This window comes from Geotrypetes seraphini, chromosome 3 (genome assembly GCF_902459505.1).
Source record: "Geotrypetes seraphini chromosome 3, aGeoSer1.1, whole genome shotgun sequence".
Taxonomy (NCBI): domain Eukaryota; kingdom Metazoa; phylum Chordata; class Amphibia; order Gymnophiona; family Dermophiidae; genus Geotrypetes; species Geotrypetes seraphini.
Window position 1 is genome coordinate 363,451,822 of NC_047086.1, and position 21,692 is coordinate 363,473,513.

General features: G+C 41.5%; 1 protein-coding gene across 1 annotated transcript in view; it reads left to right on the top strand.

Annotated features, from left to right (window-relative positions):
* The window catches only part of TBP (TATA-box binding protein), a 57,249-nt gene that overhangs the window by 27,137 nt on the left and 8,420 nt on the right, over positions 1-21,692 (top strand). The window contains exons 5-6 of the mRNA XM_033939199.1: positions 5,508-5,599; positions 8,949-9,116. Coding sequence (XP_033795090.1) covers positions 5,508-5,599; positions 8,949-9,116 — 260 coding nt within the window. The remainder of the gene's footprint in view (positions 1-5,507; positions 5,600-8,948; positions 9,117-21,692) is intronic.

Here is a 21,692-nt window from a genome sequence, read left to right on the forward strand (position 1 = left end):
ATGACTTTGAATGTATTGTTTGTATTCCTTCAGGATAAAAACTCGGTCATGTGCTGCTATTTTTGAAGCTGATTTTTCCTGATTTATAAAATAAGAATTTTTTTTATGTATATAAGAAAACCTAGGAATGGAGGGAGGAATTCTTGTCTCAGATAGAAGGTGACCTCCAGTGGGGGGTAGGGTGAACTTTTTCTTTGTTTTCCTTGCTAAGGGATGTGTCTTTTGTTTTTTAATGTAACCTCTTCAGAAGTGAACTTCAGATCTTGATAGACTTTAGCTAGGATTAGCTGGTTAGATTTCGTGGCCAACTTAGGGGTCCTTTTAGCTGCGTTAAGGGTTTAACGCATGTAATACCGCACAGGGAAAGGGGTGACATGATTGAGACGTTTAAGTACATCACAGGTCGTGTCGAAGTGGAAAACGACTTATTCTTTCCCAAGGGACCCTCGGTCACAAGGGGGCACCCGCTCAAACTCAGAGGAGGGAAATTTAATGGTGACACCAGGAAGTATTTTTTCACAGAAAGGGTGGTAGATCACTGGAACAGACTTCCAGTGCAGGTGGTCGAGGCCACCAACGTGCTCGACTTTAAGAATAAATGGGACATCCAGTGGGATCCCTACGAGAGTTAAGGAACTAGGTCACAGCATTCAGACTTAATGGGGTGGATCAGTAGGGTGGGCAGGCTTGATGGGCTGTGGCCCTTTTCTGCCGTCATCTTTCTATGTTTTGCCGCGCTAGCCGCTAACACCTGCATTGAGCAGGCATTAGTTTTTTAGCCGGCCGCAGGGGTTAGCACGTGATGAAATGTCCGACGCGCTAACCCCGCTAGCGCGGCTTAATAAAAGGACCCCTTAGGTAATTATTATTTACCTGGTTTGTGACTGTTCTATTTTGTTTAATTTTTTTTATTTCTCAGAGTAGACTATAAAGAAGTCAAAAAAATATGAAAATATATAAAAATTATTTTTTTTGCCTTATTTACAGTCATCTGTTCTAGGATCTTACTTGTGGTCTTAGATTTCCTGTTGCAAATTTTTTTAAAGGTTACTTTTAGTTATAAATTATCTGTTTGGTTCTTTTTTAAAATAAATATCATGAATAATTGTTTAAAATTTAATATAGATAGTAGGGTGACAGGAATAAAGATAGATGTAAAGGGTGACTACACTTTCCCTCCCCATTCACGGTTTCCCTACTCGCGATTTCACATAATTGCAATTTTTTTTTTGGGGGGGGGAGGGAAAAAAACAACCATATTTTTGTCTTCCCCCCAGCATCCCGGCCTTACCTGGCTGTGTCGTGCAGGATAGCTAGGTGAGTCATTTGGACTTTGTGTTCCATTTTGTGCAGGCCTCGTTGTTCGGGACAGTCGCTCCACTGTAGACACAGAGGCATCGGCGGCACGGGGAATGAGGGAGCAATTGTTTTCTGGCCGTTTGAGTTCGGGCATCGGGCGTGCGCCTGTCCGTAGTAGTGTGCAGGAGCTGAATTCCGGCCTGCGGGATAGTGTGCTTTGCTGGTTGGGAGTGCTGGTTTTCGGGGCAGGAGCTATCTTCCTACGCTCCTTCCCTGTGCAGATAGCCATTAGGAAATGGCTGTGGGGAGTTCCCGTACGGGAACTCCCCACAGTCATTTCCTAATGGCTATCTGTACGGGCAGGAGCGTAGGAAGATCGCTCCTGCCCCGAAAACCAGCTAGACCACCAGGTAAGGCCAGGATGCCAGGGGAAGGCGGAAGGAAGGTGGGGATGGGTCAGAGCAGGATATTTGCGGTTTTTCGCCATTCGCGGTCTGGCTCTGCCCCTATTCCCTGCGAATAACGAGGGAGAAGTGTAATGAGGAAAAACAACAAAATGTCCAAGTATGATGAAATCAATAATTCATTAAAAATGGAATATGTACATATTAACACCCAAAGTGACATGACATGGACTGTTTTAGCGTGTGTGCCTGCATCAGGAGTCCGCCAACATCTGAAATATACATGTACAATGTGAACTTATCAATTGCTGTACATGAATACTTACCACAAACTGCATTGGCTGCCCTTGGAAGCCCATGTTATTTTCAAATTCAGTTGTATTCACTGTAGAATCATAACGGGACAGGCTCCCTCTTACTTGTTAGAGCAGTAGTTCTTAACCTGGGTTCGACCGAACCCCAGGGATTCGGTGAGTCAGTCTCGCGGGTTCAGCGGAGGTCAATACACACTTCCGACTCATATAGCGCTTCGGTCACGTTCAATCATCTATCAGTTATTCAGTGACTTTGATCAAGACTGATCGTGTACTCGGTTTCTTGATCTATCAATCTGTAACTAACGCCTTATATACATCAATCAATTCCTGATCAAAATTTGTGATTTAACTGATAGATGATTGAACGTGACTGAAGCGCTTATGATTCGTGATGATTATGCAGCCAATTATGCCCCGCTTGTCCATAATTGGCTGCAGGTGATCACGCAACATCGCTTGGCCTATCGGTGCTGCAGGGGATTTGATGCGCACAGTAGTCGAATTGTAACTGTTGTGATGGTACATCGTGTGATACCTATCTTAATATTTTAATCCCTTACTAACTATGTCGAGCAAAATACGAAAGTGGTCGGATGAATATATACAATATGGATTCACATGTATAACGGAACGTGATGGGAGTCAGCGTCCTAATTGCATGATTTGCAATGCCAAGTTAAGTAATTCAAGTCTAGCTCCGGCAAAACTAAGGGAACACTTCCTTAAGCTGCATGGAGATGGAAAATACAAGAACACAACGCTCGCTGAATTCAAGGTGAAGAGAGCAAGATTCGATGAAAAGGCTACTCTGTCTGTTCTCGGCTTTGTACCCATCAACAAACAGATCCTCAAAGCATCGTACGAAGTTGCTTACCTGATCGCAAAGCAGGGCAAACCACACACCATTGGTGAAACACTCATAAAACCAGCTGTGTTGAAGATGGCGAATATCATGCTGGGAAAAGCAGCTGAAGTTCAGTTATCTGAAATTCCTCTTTCAAATGACATCATCAGCAACAGAATAGAGGACATGAGCAAAGACATCTTGGCTCAAGTAGTTGCAGATTTGATTTCAAGCCCGGCAAAATTCAGCCTTCAACTCGACGAGACCACAGACGTTTCCAATCTAAGCCAGCTTGCAGTATTCGTGCGCTATGTGAAAGACGACGTGATAAAGGAAGATTTTTTATTTTGTAAGCCTCTTATAACAACAACTAAGGCAACTGATGTGAAGAAACTTGTGGATGGCTTCTTCAAAGACAACAATCTTTCGTGGGATATGGTTTCTGCAGTTTGTTCGGACGGAGCTCCAGCCATGCTCGGAAGAAAGTCCGGTTTTGGTGCGCTAGTGAATGCCGATGCATTACACATCATTGTTACGCATTGCATTTTGCACAGGCATGCGTTGGCAACAAAAACCTTGCCTTCAAAACTGGCAGAAGTTTTAAAAATTGTTGTGGAATGCGTGAACTATGTGCGAAATAATGCTCTGAAGCACCGCATCTTCAAGGAGCTGTGTAAAGAAATGGGATCTGAATTCGAGGTACTTCTGTACCATTCTAACGTTCGGTGGTTATCCCGTGGACAGGTGCTGAATCGTGTTTTTGCCATGCGTGTGGAATTAGCTCTGTTTTTGCAAGAGCAGCAACATTGTCATGCAGATTGCTTCAAAAATTCTGAGTTCATTCTCATTTTAGCGTACATGGCTGATATCTTTGTAGCTCTCAATCATCTCAATAAGCAGATGCAGGGTGGTGGAGTCAACATCATCGAAGTGTAAGAAAACCTGAAAGCTTTTCAAAAAAAGCTACCATTATGGAAACGACAAACAGAAAACGATAAGTTCGCAAACTTTCCCCTGCTAGACAACTGTGTAAGTAAGATCGAAGATGTATCTGGAATCAGAGACATTTCTGTACCCGCGGAACTGAAGCAAACTATTGCCACGCACTTAGATGAGCTTGCAAAGTCTCTCGACGGATACTTCCCTACAAGAGAGTCATATCCAGCATGGGTGAGACAGCCGTTCACGTTTAGTGTTGAGACAACAGATGTCAATGATGAATACCTCGATGAAATCATTGAAATTCAGCAGAGCCAGGTTCAACAGCAACTTTTCAGAACAACAACGCTCTCAACGTTTTGGTGTCAACAATTGGTAACGTACCCTGTTATTGCTAAGAAAGCTCTGGAAATTTTCATACCGTTTGTTACAACATATCTTTGCGAGCAATCCTTTTCGAGGTTGCTGGACATAAAAACGAAGAAAAGGAACAGACTTTGTTGCGAAAATGACATGAGAGTGGCACTTGCCAAGGTAAAGCCGCGCATTTCTGAACTGGTCTCTGAGAGGCAACAGCAGAAGTCACACTGATTTACAGTAAATTTCATTATTATGTTATTATTATTCGAAATATAGGAGAACTTTTTTGTTTTCAAAATTGATATTATTTTTTCCCTCACTATATACCTATGTTTTGAATTTGTAAAAATCATATTTTTTTTTTTCCAATAAAGAAGGGTTCGGTGAACACACATATGAAACTGGTGGGGTTCAGTACCTCCAACAAGGTTAAGAACCACTGTGTTAGAGGCATTCACAGTCCCTAATCCAAAATATTTTCACAAACCTCGTGCTTTTTTCAATTATCCATCAGTGTAGGGTTGCAAATTTAAAAGACATCATGAACGTACATTATCATATCAGGCTGCTCTTTGGGACAAAGATTTTAGGCAACTATTCTTTGTATCTGTTTCATATCTGGAGTTCAGAAGACATTTGAAGACCCATCTATTTTCTAGATTTTTGGGTAATTACAAATAGAACAATGAAGAAATTGAAAGTTAATCTTTTGCAAACTGCTTAGATCCTCACGGTTATGCGGTCTATAAGTTAATGTTTATACAATTTAAGAAGAGAAAATGTATGAGTATTAAATCCATTGCTATTTAGCATCTGTCACCAAATGTACTTGTAAAGTATGCCCATAAATGAGGCTTTGTTTATGCATGAATTGAGTCATACAACATAGTCCACAGACCAAGAAGAGGCATGGCTATTATGTTTCTTTTTGAGAAACATGATCCAACTGTAGAGCTTTGCTAACAAATGCCTTATTTTTGTATATGTTTGCAGCACTTTGATACCTGTAGAACAGAGCTGCCCAGGTCCGGTCCTCGAGATCTACTGGCAGGCCAGGTTTTCTGGATATCCACAATGAATATGCATGAGAGAGATTTGTCTGCACTGCCTTCTTGGTATGCAAATCTCTCTCATGCATGATTATTGTGGATATCCAGAAAATCTGGCCTGCCAGTAGATCTTGAGGACCGGACTTGGGCAGCCCTGCTGTAGAAGTATAGGAGAGCTAAGCCCTTATTCTTGCAAAGTCAGAGCAAGAATGTCTGGTGTTCATGGATTCTTTTATTTAGTTGTTTTTTTTCCTTTATGAAACAATTGATTGACATTTTTAGTTCTGTGTTCCAGCGTTTTGCTGCTGTGATTATGAGAATACGAGAACCACGTACTACTGCGCTTATATTCAGCTCTGGGAAAATGGTGTGCACAGGGGCTAAAAGGTAAATGTTCATGTTTATGCAGAGAGAATTATATTCACATGATAAGGAGAGAAGGACTGCAGGAATTAATTATGTGAATTGATATCATGTGTATGCCAGCTATTGAATGAGTGACTGATTTGCTGTAATGTAGGATAACATGCATTAAGGCATTTTAGTATAGGTTTATTAAACTTAATGTACTACCTAATCACCAAATCATGTTTCCAGGTTTATTAAAAGTTTGGTATCCCGTACTGTAGGTAAAAACCTTCAAGGTGGCTTACAAGCTAAAAATAAATTTAAAAAGGAATGGGGCGGTGTAATATACATAACATGAAAGTTGGGGAAGAGGGAAGAGCTACAGTTTATTTGATAGGAAAGCGGGGAAGGGGAAAAAAAACACAAGGGCTACTGCTGATCTACCATGTAACGCACATTAAGAAATCAGGGATAAGCGTCATTGAAGAGGAATGTCTTTAAATCTGTTTTAAATTTATGTAAAGATTAGAACTCCAAAGAAGTGGGCCTTGTACTGGAAATATTGATTGACATATGCTCATGAAGAACAATTCGATATGATGGCGTAACAAGTTGATTTAGGTTGGACGATCTGAGGGTCTTAGTAGGAATATAAGGAATAAGATGACGAGCAAGATATGTAATGTAATGTAATGTAATGTAATTTATTTCTTATATACCGCTACATCCGTTAGGTTCTAAGCGGTTTACAGAAAATATACATTAAGATTAGAAATAAGAAAGGTACTTGAAAAATTCCCTTACTGTCCCGAAGGCTCACAATCTAACTTGTATGCTGGTTCACCTGATATAAGGACTTTTTAAAAACTAACAGAAGAATTTTATAAGTGATACGGTGTGGTAGAGGAAGCCATTGTTCCTTTTTTTTTTTTTTTTAGAAGATAAGGTCTGAGTAACGACCCCTTTTCAAATGAGTATTAAATTGATTATGACAGGAGTCGCCATGCAACATATTACTAATAACTGGAAAAATTATAATAATCTTAGTTATACATTTTGGGGGAATTTATTGTGTCACATTTATAAGATGGAAAGAACAATTGCTTTGCAGAAAGGGAACTATAATAATTTTATAAAGATCTGGATGCCATTGGCAAATTATTTAATGAGTAGACATCATTTTCCATGACAGTATATTTATACATTGGAGGGAGGGGGGATGGTATGAAATTTTTATTTAAAGGTTAATAAATAAGTAAGCTTACACTATTTATATGTTTATTTTTGATTGGAATAATTGAGGGAAGGGTGGGTGGGAGGGGAATAAATTTATGTATTTACGATGATAATAGAAGGAAATTCAAGTGTTGTGTAAAAATTTTAAATGATATAATGTTGTGCACTTGTTGTAAGATGAAAAATGAATAAAGAATTTTAAAAAATCCAAAAAACAAATGAGTAAGTTTCTACCTGACAGAATGAAGCTATAGCTCACATTGTTTCTAGAGCAGGGCTGCCCAAGTCCAGTCCTCGAGATCTACTGGCAGGCCAGGTTTTCTGGCTATCCACAATGAATATGCATGAGAGAGATTTGCCTGCACTGCCTTCTTGGTATGCAAATCTCTCTCATGCATGTTTATTGTGGATATCCAGAAAACCTGGCCTGCCGGTAGATCTCGAGGACCGGACTTGGGCAACCCTGTTCTAGAGCAAATAAATGAGATGTGAATGAAATTAAGTGACCTGTTGCCCCAGCCTTCTTGAAGGAAAGTAGTTGAAATTAGTGTTAACCAGTACTGAGCAGTTGGAAAGTTACTTCATTTGAATTGCCTATTTAATTTTAGATCTTTGTGTTGCTGTTCATAGTTACTGACAGTGATTTTAGTATGAGCCCATCTCTGTCACTTTAGGTCACACTGTATATGCTAAATCACTTTTTTTACACTCGCTTGTATAGTAAACCTGTATTTTTGGATCTTAGGCTGATTTTATCATTGGCCATAGGCTAGCTCTTTTACATGGATAGTTATGCCACTGCTAGTGTTCATGGCTGCAGAGGGGCAATATCTTTTCTCCACATTAGCAAGTCATGAGGTTGTTTGGCCATCATTATTCATGTGCTGGTTGTTTTACAATTAATAATTTACTCAATGAATGTTTTCACTCTTGAAATTTATATCCTAGCACCACAGCTTATTTATATACCTTTTTTTCTTTTTTAAATCTTTATTGATTTTCCAAAAAGTGCAACACAATATTCATATCAGTAACAATAACAAATAAACACTTAAATTCAATCAGTAGCAATGCAACAATATAAGCCCCCCCCACGCCCCACAATTACACCAAGGAATCACACTAAAGATATATCCCTCCCCTCCCCCCCCCCGGATGTGTCTGAATTATATCAACACAAAAGGATAAAAGAACTATTAACAATTGTACAAATTGAAACGACCAGGTCCCAATTTGTATTAGCCTCGTTCTGCTGTCCTGCTGTCACATACACACACAAACGCACATGCCAATATGCCAAGGGATATATCTCCTTTATTCAGAGTACTGTAACATATATATAGCATTTCACATGGGTCAGTTTTTTTAGCACATGACTGTAGGAAAGACCATATATGGTAACAGGATACATAAAAGCAACTAGAAAAAGGTAGCAAACATAAGGGGGGGGGGGTAACTATGATATCTAATACTGTCCTTTTGTCTAAGTTTGAGCAAATGTTTCTTTCTTAGCAAATGTTTCTTATCATAACAAGTCAACCACAGAGCAAAATGGGGACACAGAGCTCAGAACACAAAAAGAAAAGACCTTGTAACTTCTTGGCCAGCAGTTCTTTTCTTTTATATGCTACACAAGCAGGAAAAGAAAGACTTACAAAAAATATATGTGCCCCTTCACAAATGACGTCAATGGACCCCAAACTAAGTTAAATATCTTAGAATGCCCTAGTAGTTAGGCATTCATTTTCTCATACCTATAGCTTAAACATAGACTCGCCTACCAAAAAGAAAAATTAAGTCGATCACAATTTTTCCAATTACAAGTTATCAGTTGCATAGTTATCCCAGTCATAATCAGAAAAAGCCGGTCCATGGGGGGCTTAATATGCAGTAATGTTCCACATTACTACCTCATATGTTAATGGAATTGTGGATTCCAGTATGAGATTAATCTGTCCCCATATTGACTTCCAAAAGTTGAGTATCAAAGGACAATAGAACAACAGATGATCCAATGTCTCAGTGTCTAGATGACAATGCTAGGATCTTTTAGATTTAGAATTGTCTAACTTTTGTAACTCTTATTTATATACCTATTGTGCTCTGTGATCTCTATTACTGCTGATCTAACGTACTTTGTGTTTTTCTCCAGTGAAGAGCAGTCTCGGTTGGCAGCAAGGAAATACGCCAGAGTGGTACAGAAACTGGGATTCCCAGCAAAGTTCTTGGATTTCAAGATCCAGAATATGGTGGGGAGCTGTGATGTGAAGTTTCCAATCAGATTAGAAGGTCTGGTTCTTACACATCAACAGTTCAGCAGGTATCTATCATCTATCTGTGTCAAACATCACATAAGCCATACATAGAAAATTGCTCAACTTGAGATCAGAAAAGACTGCCTACTCCCAGTTGATCAGATACTTGTTTTCTAACTTATTCTACTACTTCATATGTTTTCTCCAAGGTTGCCTGCAGCTGTTACAGTGTTCTGCTGTTTCATGTTTTGGAGAAGATGACACAGGAGTTGTTGGGTTTTTTTTTGGGGGGGGCAATGTCTGCAAACAGATTATTTTGCACATACCATAACAGTAATGAAGTTATTCCTAAGCCAGGATGTGTGAAGAATGATATCAGTCGCTCAAATTTACTACTAATGCTCACCATAGTACTTGCATTGTGCCAAAGATAGCTTCCTTCAGGAGTTCGTAAGATGTTAAGTATTTAGGTGATTTATCCAGGTGCACTTGGAAATTATTTTTAATGAAGCCCCTGGCACCCAAAATGGTGGGAAATATTTCCATCTCCTCCTGCCACATTTTCTTCACCGCTTGGGACTTGATACCTCTGATCAATGCCTTTCTGGTGGTTTTCTCTCATCATTGTGTCTAGTTTTCTGACACTCAGCATTTTATCTGTGGGACTGGGGATGTTCTAGGTGATCATTAGCTCGTCATGATCCCAATGCTGGTACACTAATGTTGTAATGCTTAATGAATGAGATGTACCACCTTGTGCCTTTCTATATAGAGATTTTCTGCCATCAGAACTTCACAGCCAGCTACAAGATGAGTGACTCTCTCCAGCTGTTTCATAGAGAATCTACCAATGTTTTTTCTCTTCTTGCTGAAAACCATCTCATCTGTAATCTACTGTCCTTGACTGCAGCTATGAATGGCTCATACTTTAGGTTTCAGTTCACTTCTCCTTAACCACTCAAGTGTCTGGTGTTGATCAACAAATGGTTTCTGGAGTAGCACTTTGTATTTCCTGCTGTACTTATGCATCTACCACTTGTTCCTCACTTGCTGATCCAGTTCCTTGAACAAATTCTTTCTGCTCCCTTGGAAATTCTGTTTGCTTCCCTTTCAGTACCAGTGGATTCTCACTCATTCCTTTTACTGGTCAGAATGCTTAACCAAGTTTAATGATGACATATAAAACAAGTCTTCAAAAATCCATTTCCAATACCTTTCATGCATTTGGATCTTCTGATGCAGTTAATTAAGCCTGGAGACCTTTGATAGTAGGTATATATACATGTAATCTGTTTCTAGAAATTTATTATGATCGGATTGCAGTGTATTTCAGAAGTGTTACACCCCATTTCTTCTAAGGAAATTCTTGATTCAAGGCAGTTTAAAGATTTGCTAAGTGAATTTTAACGCATTCATTCATTGTACTCGTATAGTAAAAAAAAAACAACAACAACCTAACTAAACTAAAAACCTACAACAAAAAAGAACTTTAGGATCTGGTAAATATCTAATCTAGATTTAATTAAAGGAAAAGATTCATTTTTCTTTCCAAATACTATAAGAAATCAGACTTTAATCACACTAATTCTATGAAAAAGACTAAAGCAATTGTCCTAATCAAAATTTGTTTTGCATTACCCTTGGAGGAATTTCAACTCTCAAAGTGTCATGGTTTTGGTTTCTGAATTACTAAAGAACACAATTTGTGACATTGTTTCCATTAATATGGAGTTTAAACAGATAGATAGAAAGGCCTTGGGTCTCTTTGGTAGAGAATAGTCAAATGTATTGACCAACAGTTATTTATGGGCAATAAAGAATTCAGATATTTGCTTGTGTTTTATATTTGGAATTGGTAGCCGTCTTCAGTGCAGTATGCTTCTTCCAAAAGTGAGATACGTTCTGTCACTCAGTGCTGCTGTTTTGCTATATCCAGAGCACAGAGTATCAACCTATAGGTTCAGCATAAGCACTGTTTTAATGCGAGAATTACAGGTACAGCATTAGATGTATTTTAGCGTTCTAATCCAACTTTAGTCTAGAGTTGCGCAAAGACAGAAATCAAATACACCCTCGAATCCATTCCCGCATGTCCCTGTAAACTTCAGAAGTAGTTCATTCATTTCATTTAATTATGCTGCTGAATTAAAGACTCTGGTTAAAGACTCATTTACAAATAAGCAAAGACACTTTATTAATTGGGAAGAATACATACTTTGTAAATGGGTCTCTGACAGAGCTTGTCATGTAAATATATACTACAGCAGATGATCCTCAAGCTATGTCAGCTGAAGACTTCCTCTGAAAGTGGCCAAAAATCCCTTTTACCAGGCTTGACAGGCAGCAACAACAGCAGCAGCATCCCTAAGTCACAGATTCTGGCACATCAGTGGTTCAGGAATGCTGACAGTGCTATGCTAGGTAGAAGGGAGTTTTTTGGAGGAGGTCCTCAACTGGCAGTGCTTGGGAATCCCCACCAGCTACAGCAAGTACTTCAACACTGGAGAAATCAAACCAGAAATACATTTCCTTTTCTGTTGAACAGAATACAAAGACATCTGCTATATACATTTCCCAAAGCTAACATATGTCTCTTTCATTTGAAAGGAAACTCTGCAATGAGAGGGCATAGGATGAAGTTAAGAGCTGATAGACTCCAGAGTAATCTAAGAAAATACTTTTTTATAGAAAGGGTGGTAGATACATGGAACAGTCTCCCAGAAGAGGTGGTGGAGACAGAGGCTGTGTCTGAATTCAAAAGGGCCTGGGATAGGCACGTGAGATCTCTCGGAGAGAGAAAGAGATAATGGTTACTGCGGATGGGCAGACTAGATGGGCCATTTGGCCTTTATCTGCCATCATGTTTCTATATATCGGTCAATAAATTCCTTTTCTGTATCGCCTGGTAGACTGGTATAGTTCCTTTACAGATGGGTATTATACCTCACTGCTACCAGCAGGGGGAGACTGAGATCAAACTTGTATATCAATATAGCTTCACCCAAAACTAATCCAGTCTTCCTCAGTCTCCATTAGCAGGTGGTAAGGCTAATTTCAGCTCCCCTCTTAGCACTGTTGGAACTTTGTTTTTGGACTCTTGGTTCCCCTTTTGTGCCAGATAGAGCTTGGACGGGTCCTGTTTGGGGATCCGTCCGACCTCGGGGGTGTTAAACCCGGCGGGTCTCATGCTGGGTCCCTCCCCCCACCTTCCTCCACCTCCCCATATTTTTGTAGAGGTGCCTCAGCTGGCAGCCTGATCAGCCCTCCAGCTTTGAGAGCCGTGGAGTCTGTTCTGTAGAAACCCGCCCCCCCCCCAAAAAAAAAATCCTGAGGTGTGCCGGTCTAAAGGGCTAATTTCCTTTTAAAACTGCCTTTTTACTGTATTTTCTCATCTAACCGGCACTTTTCTTTCAGCTAGGGCGCTTTTCAGCACAATGAGCACTTTTAAAGGGAAAAAGTGCTCATTGTGCTCCAGACACGAGGTTCTCGCGGCCAGCCTGTGCAAGCATTGTGTAGGCCGGAGCGGTGGGGTAGCCTCATAGGCAGCGGATGCCGGCAGCCAGGGCACCCCACTGCATGTACCTCACGAGTCGGCTTCAGATCGTGGGGAAGCCCGGGATTCCTCCGACGCCCACACAGAGGGTTCCCCAGTCGCCGACGGTCAGGGAGAAAAGGATTCCCTTGCCACCGAAACGGCTGGGGATTCCCTTTTCGCATTGGTCGGTTCCTCGATCTCAGCGTCAGGAAAGTCCCAGGCTTTTCAGATGAGGCAGGCTGCAAGAGCTCCGATTTTGGCAGTTTCAGGTCCAATTTCGGCGGGAACGTCCTCCTTCATGTCAGTTACCTCAGGTGATCTTCCCCCTGTTCTGGAAATACAGGATACTCTGGTTCAACCATGGCCTACGGAGGGGCTGTTGTATGTGTTCCCTCTGTGGCCATTAGTGGGCAGAGTTCTCTGCATAATTCGCTATCCGGGCCTCGTGATTCTGGTGGCTCCGGATTGCCCTCGACGACCATGGTACGCAGATATGGTGAGGCGTCTGGTGGCGTATCCTCTTTGCTGACATTTTAACTCAGTGTCCCATTCCAGTGTTCGATCCGGTTCCTTTTGTCTTACGGCTTGGCTCTTGAAAGGGGTAAGAAGGGGTATTCAGATAGAAACATAGAAAGATGACGGCAGATAAGGGCTACAGCCTATCAAGTCTGCCCATACCATTGACCCCCTTTTAAGTCTACTGGCCCCCTTAACTCTACTGACCTGCTCTATTAAGTCTATATCCTAGCGACCCTATTCATTGGTATGACTCTCGCAGTGATCCCACATAGGTATCCCATTTATTCTTGAAGTCTGGGATACTGCAGGCCTCGATCACCTGTACTGGAAGCTTGTTCTAATGCTCTATCACTCGTTCCGTGAAGAAGTACTTCCTGACGTCTCCACGAAACTTCCCTCCCCTGAGTTTGAGCGGATGTCCTCTTGTGTTCGAGGGTCCTTTGAGAAGAAAGATATCATCTTCCACCTCGACCTGTCCCGTGATGTACTTAAATGTCTCAATCATGTCTCCCCTCTCCCTACGCTCCTCGAGAGTGTAGAGCTGCAATTTGTTCAGTCTCTCTTCGTACGAGAGACCTTTTAGCCCTGAGACCATCCTGGTGGCCATCTGCTGAACCGACTCAATTCTGAGCACATCTTTACGGTAATGTGGCCTCCAAAATTGCATACAGTATTCCAGATGAGGTCTCACCATGGCTCTGTACAATGGCATCATGACCTCAGGCTTCCTGTTGACGAAACTTCTCTTGATACAACCCATCATCTGCCGTGCCTTAGATGAAGCCTTCTCCACTTGAGTAGCAGTCTTCATGTCTGCACTGATGATCACTCCCAGGTCTCGTTCTGCTGTAGTCTTGGTCAAAGTTTCTCCATTCAAGGTGTAAGTTCTGCATGGATTTCCATTTCCGAGATGCATGACCTTACATTTCTTGGCGTTGAAGCCCAGCTGCCAGACAGAGGACCAGCTTTCTAAAGTACGGAGGTCCTGTTCCATAGTATTCTGCAGATTGTAGCCGTTTATGATATTGCATAGTTTGGCATCATCAGCGAATAAGGTTACCTTACCTTGAAGCCCTTGAGTCAAATCCCTAATGAATATGTTGAAGAGGAGTGGACCCAGGACTGAGCCCTGCGGCACTCCGCTGGTCACTTCTGACGTTTTGGAGAGGGTGCCGTTAACCATCACCCTCTGAAGTCTGCCACTTAACCAATCTTTAACCCATGCAGTTAGTGTTACTCCTAACCCCATTGATTCCATCTTGTTCAGCAGTCTGCGGTGTGGGACACTGTCAAAAGCCTTGATGAAGCCAAGGTATACGACGTCTAAGGACTCTCCCGAGTCCAGCCTTCTTGTTACCCAGTCAAAGAAGCTGATAAGATTGGACTGGCAGGACCTACCCTTGGTGAATCCATGTTGACTGGGGTCCCCGAGATTCCCCTCATTCAAGACTGTATCTAATTTATGCTTAATTAGTGTTTCCATGAGTTTACACGCTATTGAAGTGAGACTCACCGGTCTATAGTTCGCAGCCTCAGCCTTGCAACCCTTTTTATGCAGAGGAATGACGTTGGCTGTTTTCCAGTCCAACGGAACTTTCCCCGTGCTTAGTGAGAGATTGAAGAGTAAGGCCAACGGTTCCGCCAGAACATCTCCCAATTCTCTAAGCACTCTTGGGTGTAAATTGTCCGGTCCCATGGCCTTGTTCTCCTTGAGCCTTGTCAGCTCACTGTAGACGTCTTCAGGTGTGAACTCAAAATTCTGAAACGGGTCTTCCGCAATTTGTTTTGCCTTCAGCTGTGGTCCGTGTCCCGGTGCCTCACAGGTGAAGACTGAACAGAAATATTCATTTAGTATTTCGGCTTTTTCAGAATCCGCCACTGCGTAGTTTCCGTCCGGTCTTCTAAGGCGTACTATGCCGTCTGTGTTCCTTTTCCTATCACTAATATACCTGAAGAAAGATTTGTCCCCTTTTTTAATGTTTTTTGCCAAAGTTTCTTCCACTCGAAGTTTGGCCTTCCTAACTGCTGTTTTGACCACTGCAGACATGGTCTTATATTCTACTTTGGTTTCCCTTCTCTGCGTACGTTTGTAGGAAAGAAATGCTGTTTTCTTCTCCTTAATGAGGTGCGAGATCTCCTCAGTGAACCATTGGGGTTTATTGTTTCTTTGCCGTTTGTCTACCGATTTTATGTAGCGATTAGTAGCTTCGTGTATGGATGATTTCAGGTACGACCACATAGCTTCCACATAACCGGTCTCTGCTTGGTCCTGCAGCGTCTGATGGACGAAATCTCCCATGCGTGTGAAGTCGGTGCCCCGGAAGTTAAGTACCTTTGTTTTTGTGATTGATTTAGGGAATCCTTTCCTAAGGTTGAACCATACCACGTTATGGTCGCTGGAGGCTAGCGTATCTCCTACCAAGACCTCTGAGACGCTTTCCCCGTTGGTGAGTACCAGGTCAAGGATCGCCTGGGCCCTAGTGGGCTCCGTTACCATCTGTTTTAGTTGTGCACCATTTATGGAGGCCAAAAGCCTCTTGCTGCTACTGGTGGTTGCTGAAAATGTGTTCCAGTCTGCATCAGGCATGTTGAGGTCCCCAAGCAGTACAGTGTCGCCCCGTAGAGTGATATTCTCTATGTCCTCAATTAATTCCGTGTCCATGTCTTCCATTTGTCTTGGGGGTCTGAATACCACACCAAGATACAGGCATTTATTGCCACCTCTTGCCAGGTTAACCCAGAGGGACTCCCCGGTGTATTTGACATCTGTGATCCTGGTGATTTTGATGTCTTTTTTAATGTATAGTGCTACCCCACCACCTAACCTGCCCTCTCTGTCACGACGAAGTAGATGGTACCCCGGTATAGTCATATCCCACCCATGTGAGTCCGTAAACCATGTTTCGGTTATTGCCACCAAGTCTAGGTTGGCATCCCTTATTTCAGTTTCCAGCTCTAGAATTTTATTGCCTAAACTGTGAGCATTAATATACATGGCCCTCCACACATTGTGTTTGCTAGGTCGCTGTAAGGCTTTTTCCACCTGAGTCTGTGTGGCTCCTAGAGAACTGTTTGCTATGTGTGCCCTTACCTTGGAAGCAGAGTGTCGACTCATCCCATCAGGATAGTTCCTTTCCGCACCAGTACATAAGTAGGTACCCTCCTCCAACTTACCTAGTTTAAAGCCCTACGAAGTAGGCGGGCTAGTCGGTATCCGAAGATGTTCTTACCTCTGCTGGTCAAGTGGAGTCCGTCTGGTCCCAGAAGTCCTTGTAGCGCCTCTCCATGATTCAGGAATCCAAAGTTCATATCCCGACACCATCCTTGTAGCCATTCGTTGGTTCTTAGGATACATTCATCTCTGGCTCTTCCCTTGCCTCTGACTGGGAGGATTGAAGAGAAGACCACCTGCGCACCCGTCTCCTTCAGCCTCACACCCAAGGCTCCGAAGTCTCTGGCGATGGTCTCCTGGGTGTTCCTTGCAGTGTCGTTCGTACCTATGTGGATAAGAAGCATAGGAAAATGGTCATGAGGTGTGAGTAGTTTACCCAGGTTGGTGGTGACGTCCCGTATCTTGGCTCCAGGTAGACAGCAAACCTCTCTCGAGAGTGTATCCGGTCTACAGATTGGTCCCTTGGTGCCCCTCAGCATGGAGTCCCCAATGACTATTACTCTGCGCTTCTTTCGTTGTGGGGGGGAGAGTCGGTCATCAGATGGAGCTGTTTGTTGGGTCTGCTCCTGTTCTCTTTTGGTGTCCCGGAAGCTTTCCACCTCTCGGGCTTATGTGATATTTAGCCTCTATTTGAGGAATGGTGCGATGCGCGTGGAGTGGTCTCTTTTCTCGCTTCCCTGCCTAACATCTTAGAGTTCTTGCAGGATGGCCTGGACAGGGGACTGGCTTGGTGTTCTCTCCGGGTTCAGCTTGCGGCCTTGTCAGCCTTTCGTGGGTTGTTGAAAGGTCAGTGTTTGACTGCCATTCTTGATGTGATTTGCTTCTTGCGGGCGGCCAAGTTGCTCAAGTCTCCTGTGCGTCCTTCTGTTCCTTCTTGGGATCTGAATCTGGTTCTGTCAGTTTTGGTGCACCCTCCTTTTGAACTGTTGGGTGACTGCTCTTTGAAGGACCTTACGCTTAAAGCGGTCTTCTTAGTGGCCATTTCTTCAGCTCGATATGTTTCTTAGCTGCAGGCTTTCTGTTGTAGGGCTTCCTTCTTGGAGTTTTCTAGGGAGCGGGTTGTCTTGAGGCCTGTTCCTTCCTTTCTGCCAAAAGTAGTTTCTCCTTGTAGTCCTCCTGGTGTTGGGTAGTCTTCAGGGCTCTTCTGAGCAGAGACAGCTGCGCAAGATGGATGTCAGTCGGGTCCTTCGCTCTTATGTGCAGAGGACCCAGGAGATCAGGAAATCAGATCATCTCTTTGTCCTCGTAAGGGGGATGGTGCTTCTAAGGCTACTATTGCGCACTGGATCAAGGAGACTATTGCTTCCGCTTATCTTCTGAAGAAGAAGTCTGTTCCACTAGGGGTCAGGCAGCTTCTTGGGCTGAGTCTTCTCTAGAGCCTCCAGTGGATATTTGCAAGGCTGCAGTTTGGTCTTCTCTGCATTCCTTTGTCAGACACTACCGTGTGGATGTTCATGCGCATCGGGACATGGTATTTGGTGAACGTGTTCTGGTGTCAACCCTTCGGGGGTCCCACCTTTGATGGATACTGCTTTGGTACATCCCATCTGTAAAGGAACTATACCGGTCTACCAGGTGATACAGAAGGAGAAATTAGGTTCTTACAAGCTAACAGAAAGAAAATTAGCAGGTAAGGACCTAATTTCTCCTTTTTACCCGTTGCTGTCTGAAGATTTATTATTCCATCAAGTCGGTTCTAGTTTCTCTTTTTTTCTGTTTTCCTGGCTTCTGCATTTCTTCCTCTCCTCCACCCCATGTGCAACATGTCTCCATTTCTCTCTCTCTCTCTTGCTGGAAAGGAGAGAGAGAGGATCCAGGGTACATCTCTCCCATATCCTTTACTGCCCAGTGCAACATTTCTCCCTCTTTCATCCCCTGGCTCCTGTACGGTATCTTTTTGCCCTCCCCACCAGCCCCATGCCCAATATTTTTCTTTCTATCAACTCTCTCAAACACAATTCTGCATCTTCTCTGCCCTTCCCTCCAACACCATGTTCAACATTCCTCCTTGCATCCCTTTCCATTTATCTCTTCCCTCTCCACCACATCATCCAGTATTTCTACCTCCCTCCTCTCTACCACTATCATGTCCAACAATTCTCCCTCTTCCTTTCCCCAAGTACACATCTCTCTCCCTCCCACTCCATACACCTAAGTCCAATAGTTCTTCCTTTCTTTTCCTGTTCCCACTGGCATCATCTCTTTCCCTCCCTTCTTACCACCCCACCCTTGCAACATTACTCTTTCCCTCCCTTCCTATCCCCCAGGCCATGCAGCATCTGTCCTTCCCTGCCTTCCCAACCTCCCCCCACCTTAGCACATGCAGCATATGTTCTTATCCCCCCAAGCGGGATCCTGTAGCACAACCTCTCTAGCTCCCGACCCCCCACCTATCTCTTGCTCAGCTGCTGTAATTTTAAAACTTCAGTTAGCCGTTAGCAGCAAAGTTGCTAAGATACTTTTATTCTTCAGATGATCAACATGACACAAATATGTTTAGGCCCTTTGGCCTGTATCAGGAGTCTGTTTTTATCTAGCAGTTGGATTGAGAACATAATTGCTGAATTATGGTATCTGTTGATTAACAGTCTGTATGTGTGTCAATCAAAGTGTAATTTGGCATAGCAATTGTACCGCAAAGTAGCATTTGTTCTTGTGTGCATGGTTTGATATAGCTCATGATCTGAGAACAAATGCTGCTTTGCTGAGAACAAATGCTTTGATATTCATACAGTCTGTTAACTAACAGACTCCTTATGCAGGCCATAGGACCGAAAAGACATTTATGTCGAGTCACTTATCTGAAGAATAAAAGCATCCAAGCAACTTTGGTTGCCTTCATTGTTTTGTTTGTGCTTGAGGCTGTATATTCATTCAATGTTTACACTTTTTTGTTAAGTTTTGATGGGTGGAATAATGTGCTTGTATAACAGAAGAAGGGAATGTCTTTCTTGCAGAAACAATTGATACCTCGAGAAATGCATATACGGTAGAATACTTACAGGAAGTAGCAACAAAAGCTATAATAAAACATGAACAAAAATTAAAATGTCTATTATGCAGTTTATCAATATCTGTTGTTGTTTATAATGAGAGCAATCTATTAGCTATTCATTGGTGGTGGAACAGTATCTTCTTGATCCACTTACTGTTCTCATTCAAATATTGTATACTTAATCAGCTTGCTTCTAATGACTTATAAGTGACAATAAGTCACTAGTCACTTTAATATAACCCTAAGTTGGACTATATATTTATTTTATTTATACTATAAAGCACATTTGGAGAGGGCTAAGCTTTTATAATTTGCTCCGATGAGGAGACAGCACTTAAAGCCTAAGACAATGTTATGAATCTCAGGTGGTGTTTCTGAGGGTCATTAGAAGCAAGATGATTAGGTATAAAATATTTGAATGAGAACAGTAAGTGGAACAAGAAGATACTGTTCCACCACCAATGAATATTATGCAGTTTAGTCACAGATAATGATGAGAATAATATCCAAGATGAGAATAGATTTAGAAAAGCATGAAGAGAATACCTAGCTAATAATACATGGTTGTAGTGCTCTTTTGCAGCACCTCCTAGCCAAAGACTTCAGTGTCCCAGAAATAAAGACTAATGTACTTGAAATTGCTAAATACTTCCGTAGCAATCATTTTGCAGCAGCAACTCTGAAAAGAATGAGTGAAACCAAGCTAACATTCCCACAAGATGTTAGATGGAACTCTATAGTGGACTGTTTGAGCAGTATATGAAGAACTAGCCTATCATCTGGTTGAAATATTAAGGTTATACCAGCAAGAATGAGTCCATAGAAAACTGTGATTTAAATCAAATCCACCCTGGTTTCTTAGCAATGCTTTTTTAAAAAGTTTTGGAACCCTCTTCGGTGTACCTGAGAGTTTGGCAAATCAAGACAAGTGGTATGCAGAGAGGCAGTTGTACTAAATAGAAATAGCTTGGGGGTCCTTTAAGCTCAAGTTGCAACTTTGTCATGCCTTCAAGACTACCTGAAAGGTTCTCTCAAGTATTTCAACCACATGCAGTGCACCTTCTTTCCTGAATGAACTTTGATTCTCTATTTAAGACACTGAGACTTCTGGCCTTTGACCTCGTTTAATAATAGTAATAACTTTATTTTTTTATACCGCCATAACCAAAAATTCTAGGTGGTTTACACTAAAAAGAGCTGGACAATCAGCGAAATACACTAATACAGTAAAAAATACAAATATTTATAAAATAGAATTTCAAAAATAAAATTCACTAAGTAATAAACTTATCGAACAAAGTGGTCTTAATTAATTTCCGAAAACAGCAATAGGATAACATAGCTTGCTGAATACATTTACCTAACCAAGATTGTTGCCTACCAGCTTGAAATGCTAGGGTCCTATCTAAGAAGGTCTTATATCTACACCCATTAATTTTTGAATAAGCAAATAAATAGAAGTTTCTAGTTTCTCTTGATAGTCTATGCAACACAAAATGAGGAAAAGATAAGCTGGAGACAATCATGATATCAGCTTAAAGCAGAGACAAGAAAATGTGAATAATACTCTTGCCTCCAAAGGCAGCCAATGAAGTAAATGATAATATGGACTAATATGGTCGTTCTTTTTTAAACCAAAAATTAATCGAACAGCTGTATTCGGAATTATCCTTAATTTCCTTCTAATTTTTTGGGTGCTTCTAAATAGATGATGTTACAATAGTCTAAAATAGATAAAACTAATGCCTACGCCAATAGTCTGAACGATAAAGGATCAAAATATTTTTTTTATGGTTCTTAATTTCCATAATGTAAAAAAGCATTTTTATACCACTAAGTTCGTGTGTTCTGCTGGTGTTAAATGTCGGTCTAGTGTGACTCCCAGAATTTTGATAGATTTAATAATCGGGTAGTCATGACCATTAAGATGAAGCAATGAGTTTGTTATTTTGGTCTTTTCCGTATTGAGTTTCAGTTTGAAATTAATTATCCACTGTTCTATCTGAGTCATAATAGAAGATATCTGGTTTAAAATTTCTGTGGTAAAATTATTTAGAGGGATTAAAATAGAAATGTCATCTGCATATATATAAAATTTTACATTTAAACTCACTCTTATGTAGTTATAATTGGTTTCTAACTCTTCTAAGAGACTTTTGAGCTTCAAATTTTAACATGCACAGATCTTTCTTTGGTTCATGGATGCAGGAATTTTGATTAAAAAATTCTGATCTGTCTTCAAAAAATGGGGTCCTCATTAAACTATTATTGCCTAGTAGTTGAGGTAATATTTTGTTGCATATACATTTAATTTCAATGACCTGAGATTTGAAAACTTTCTACCAGAGGTGGAATTGTGATTGATATTTCAAATTTGCAGTTTTCTGGCTGATGATATGGCTTTTCCTTTGTTCATTCCC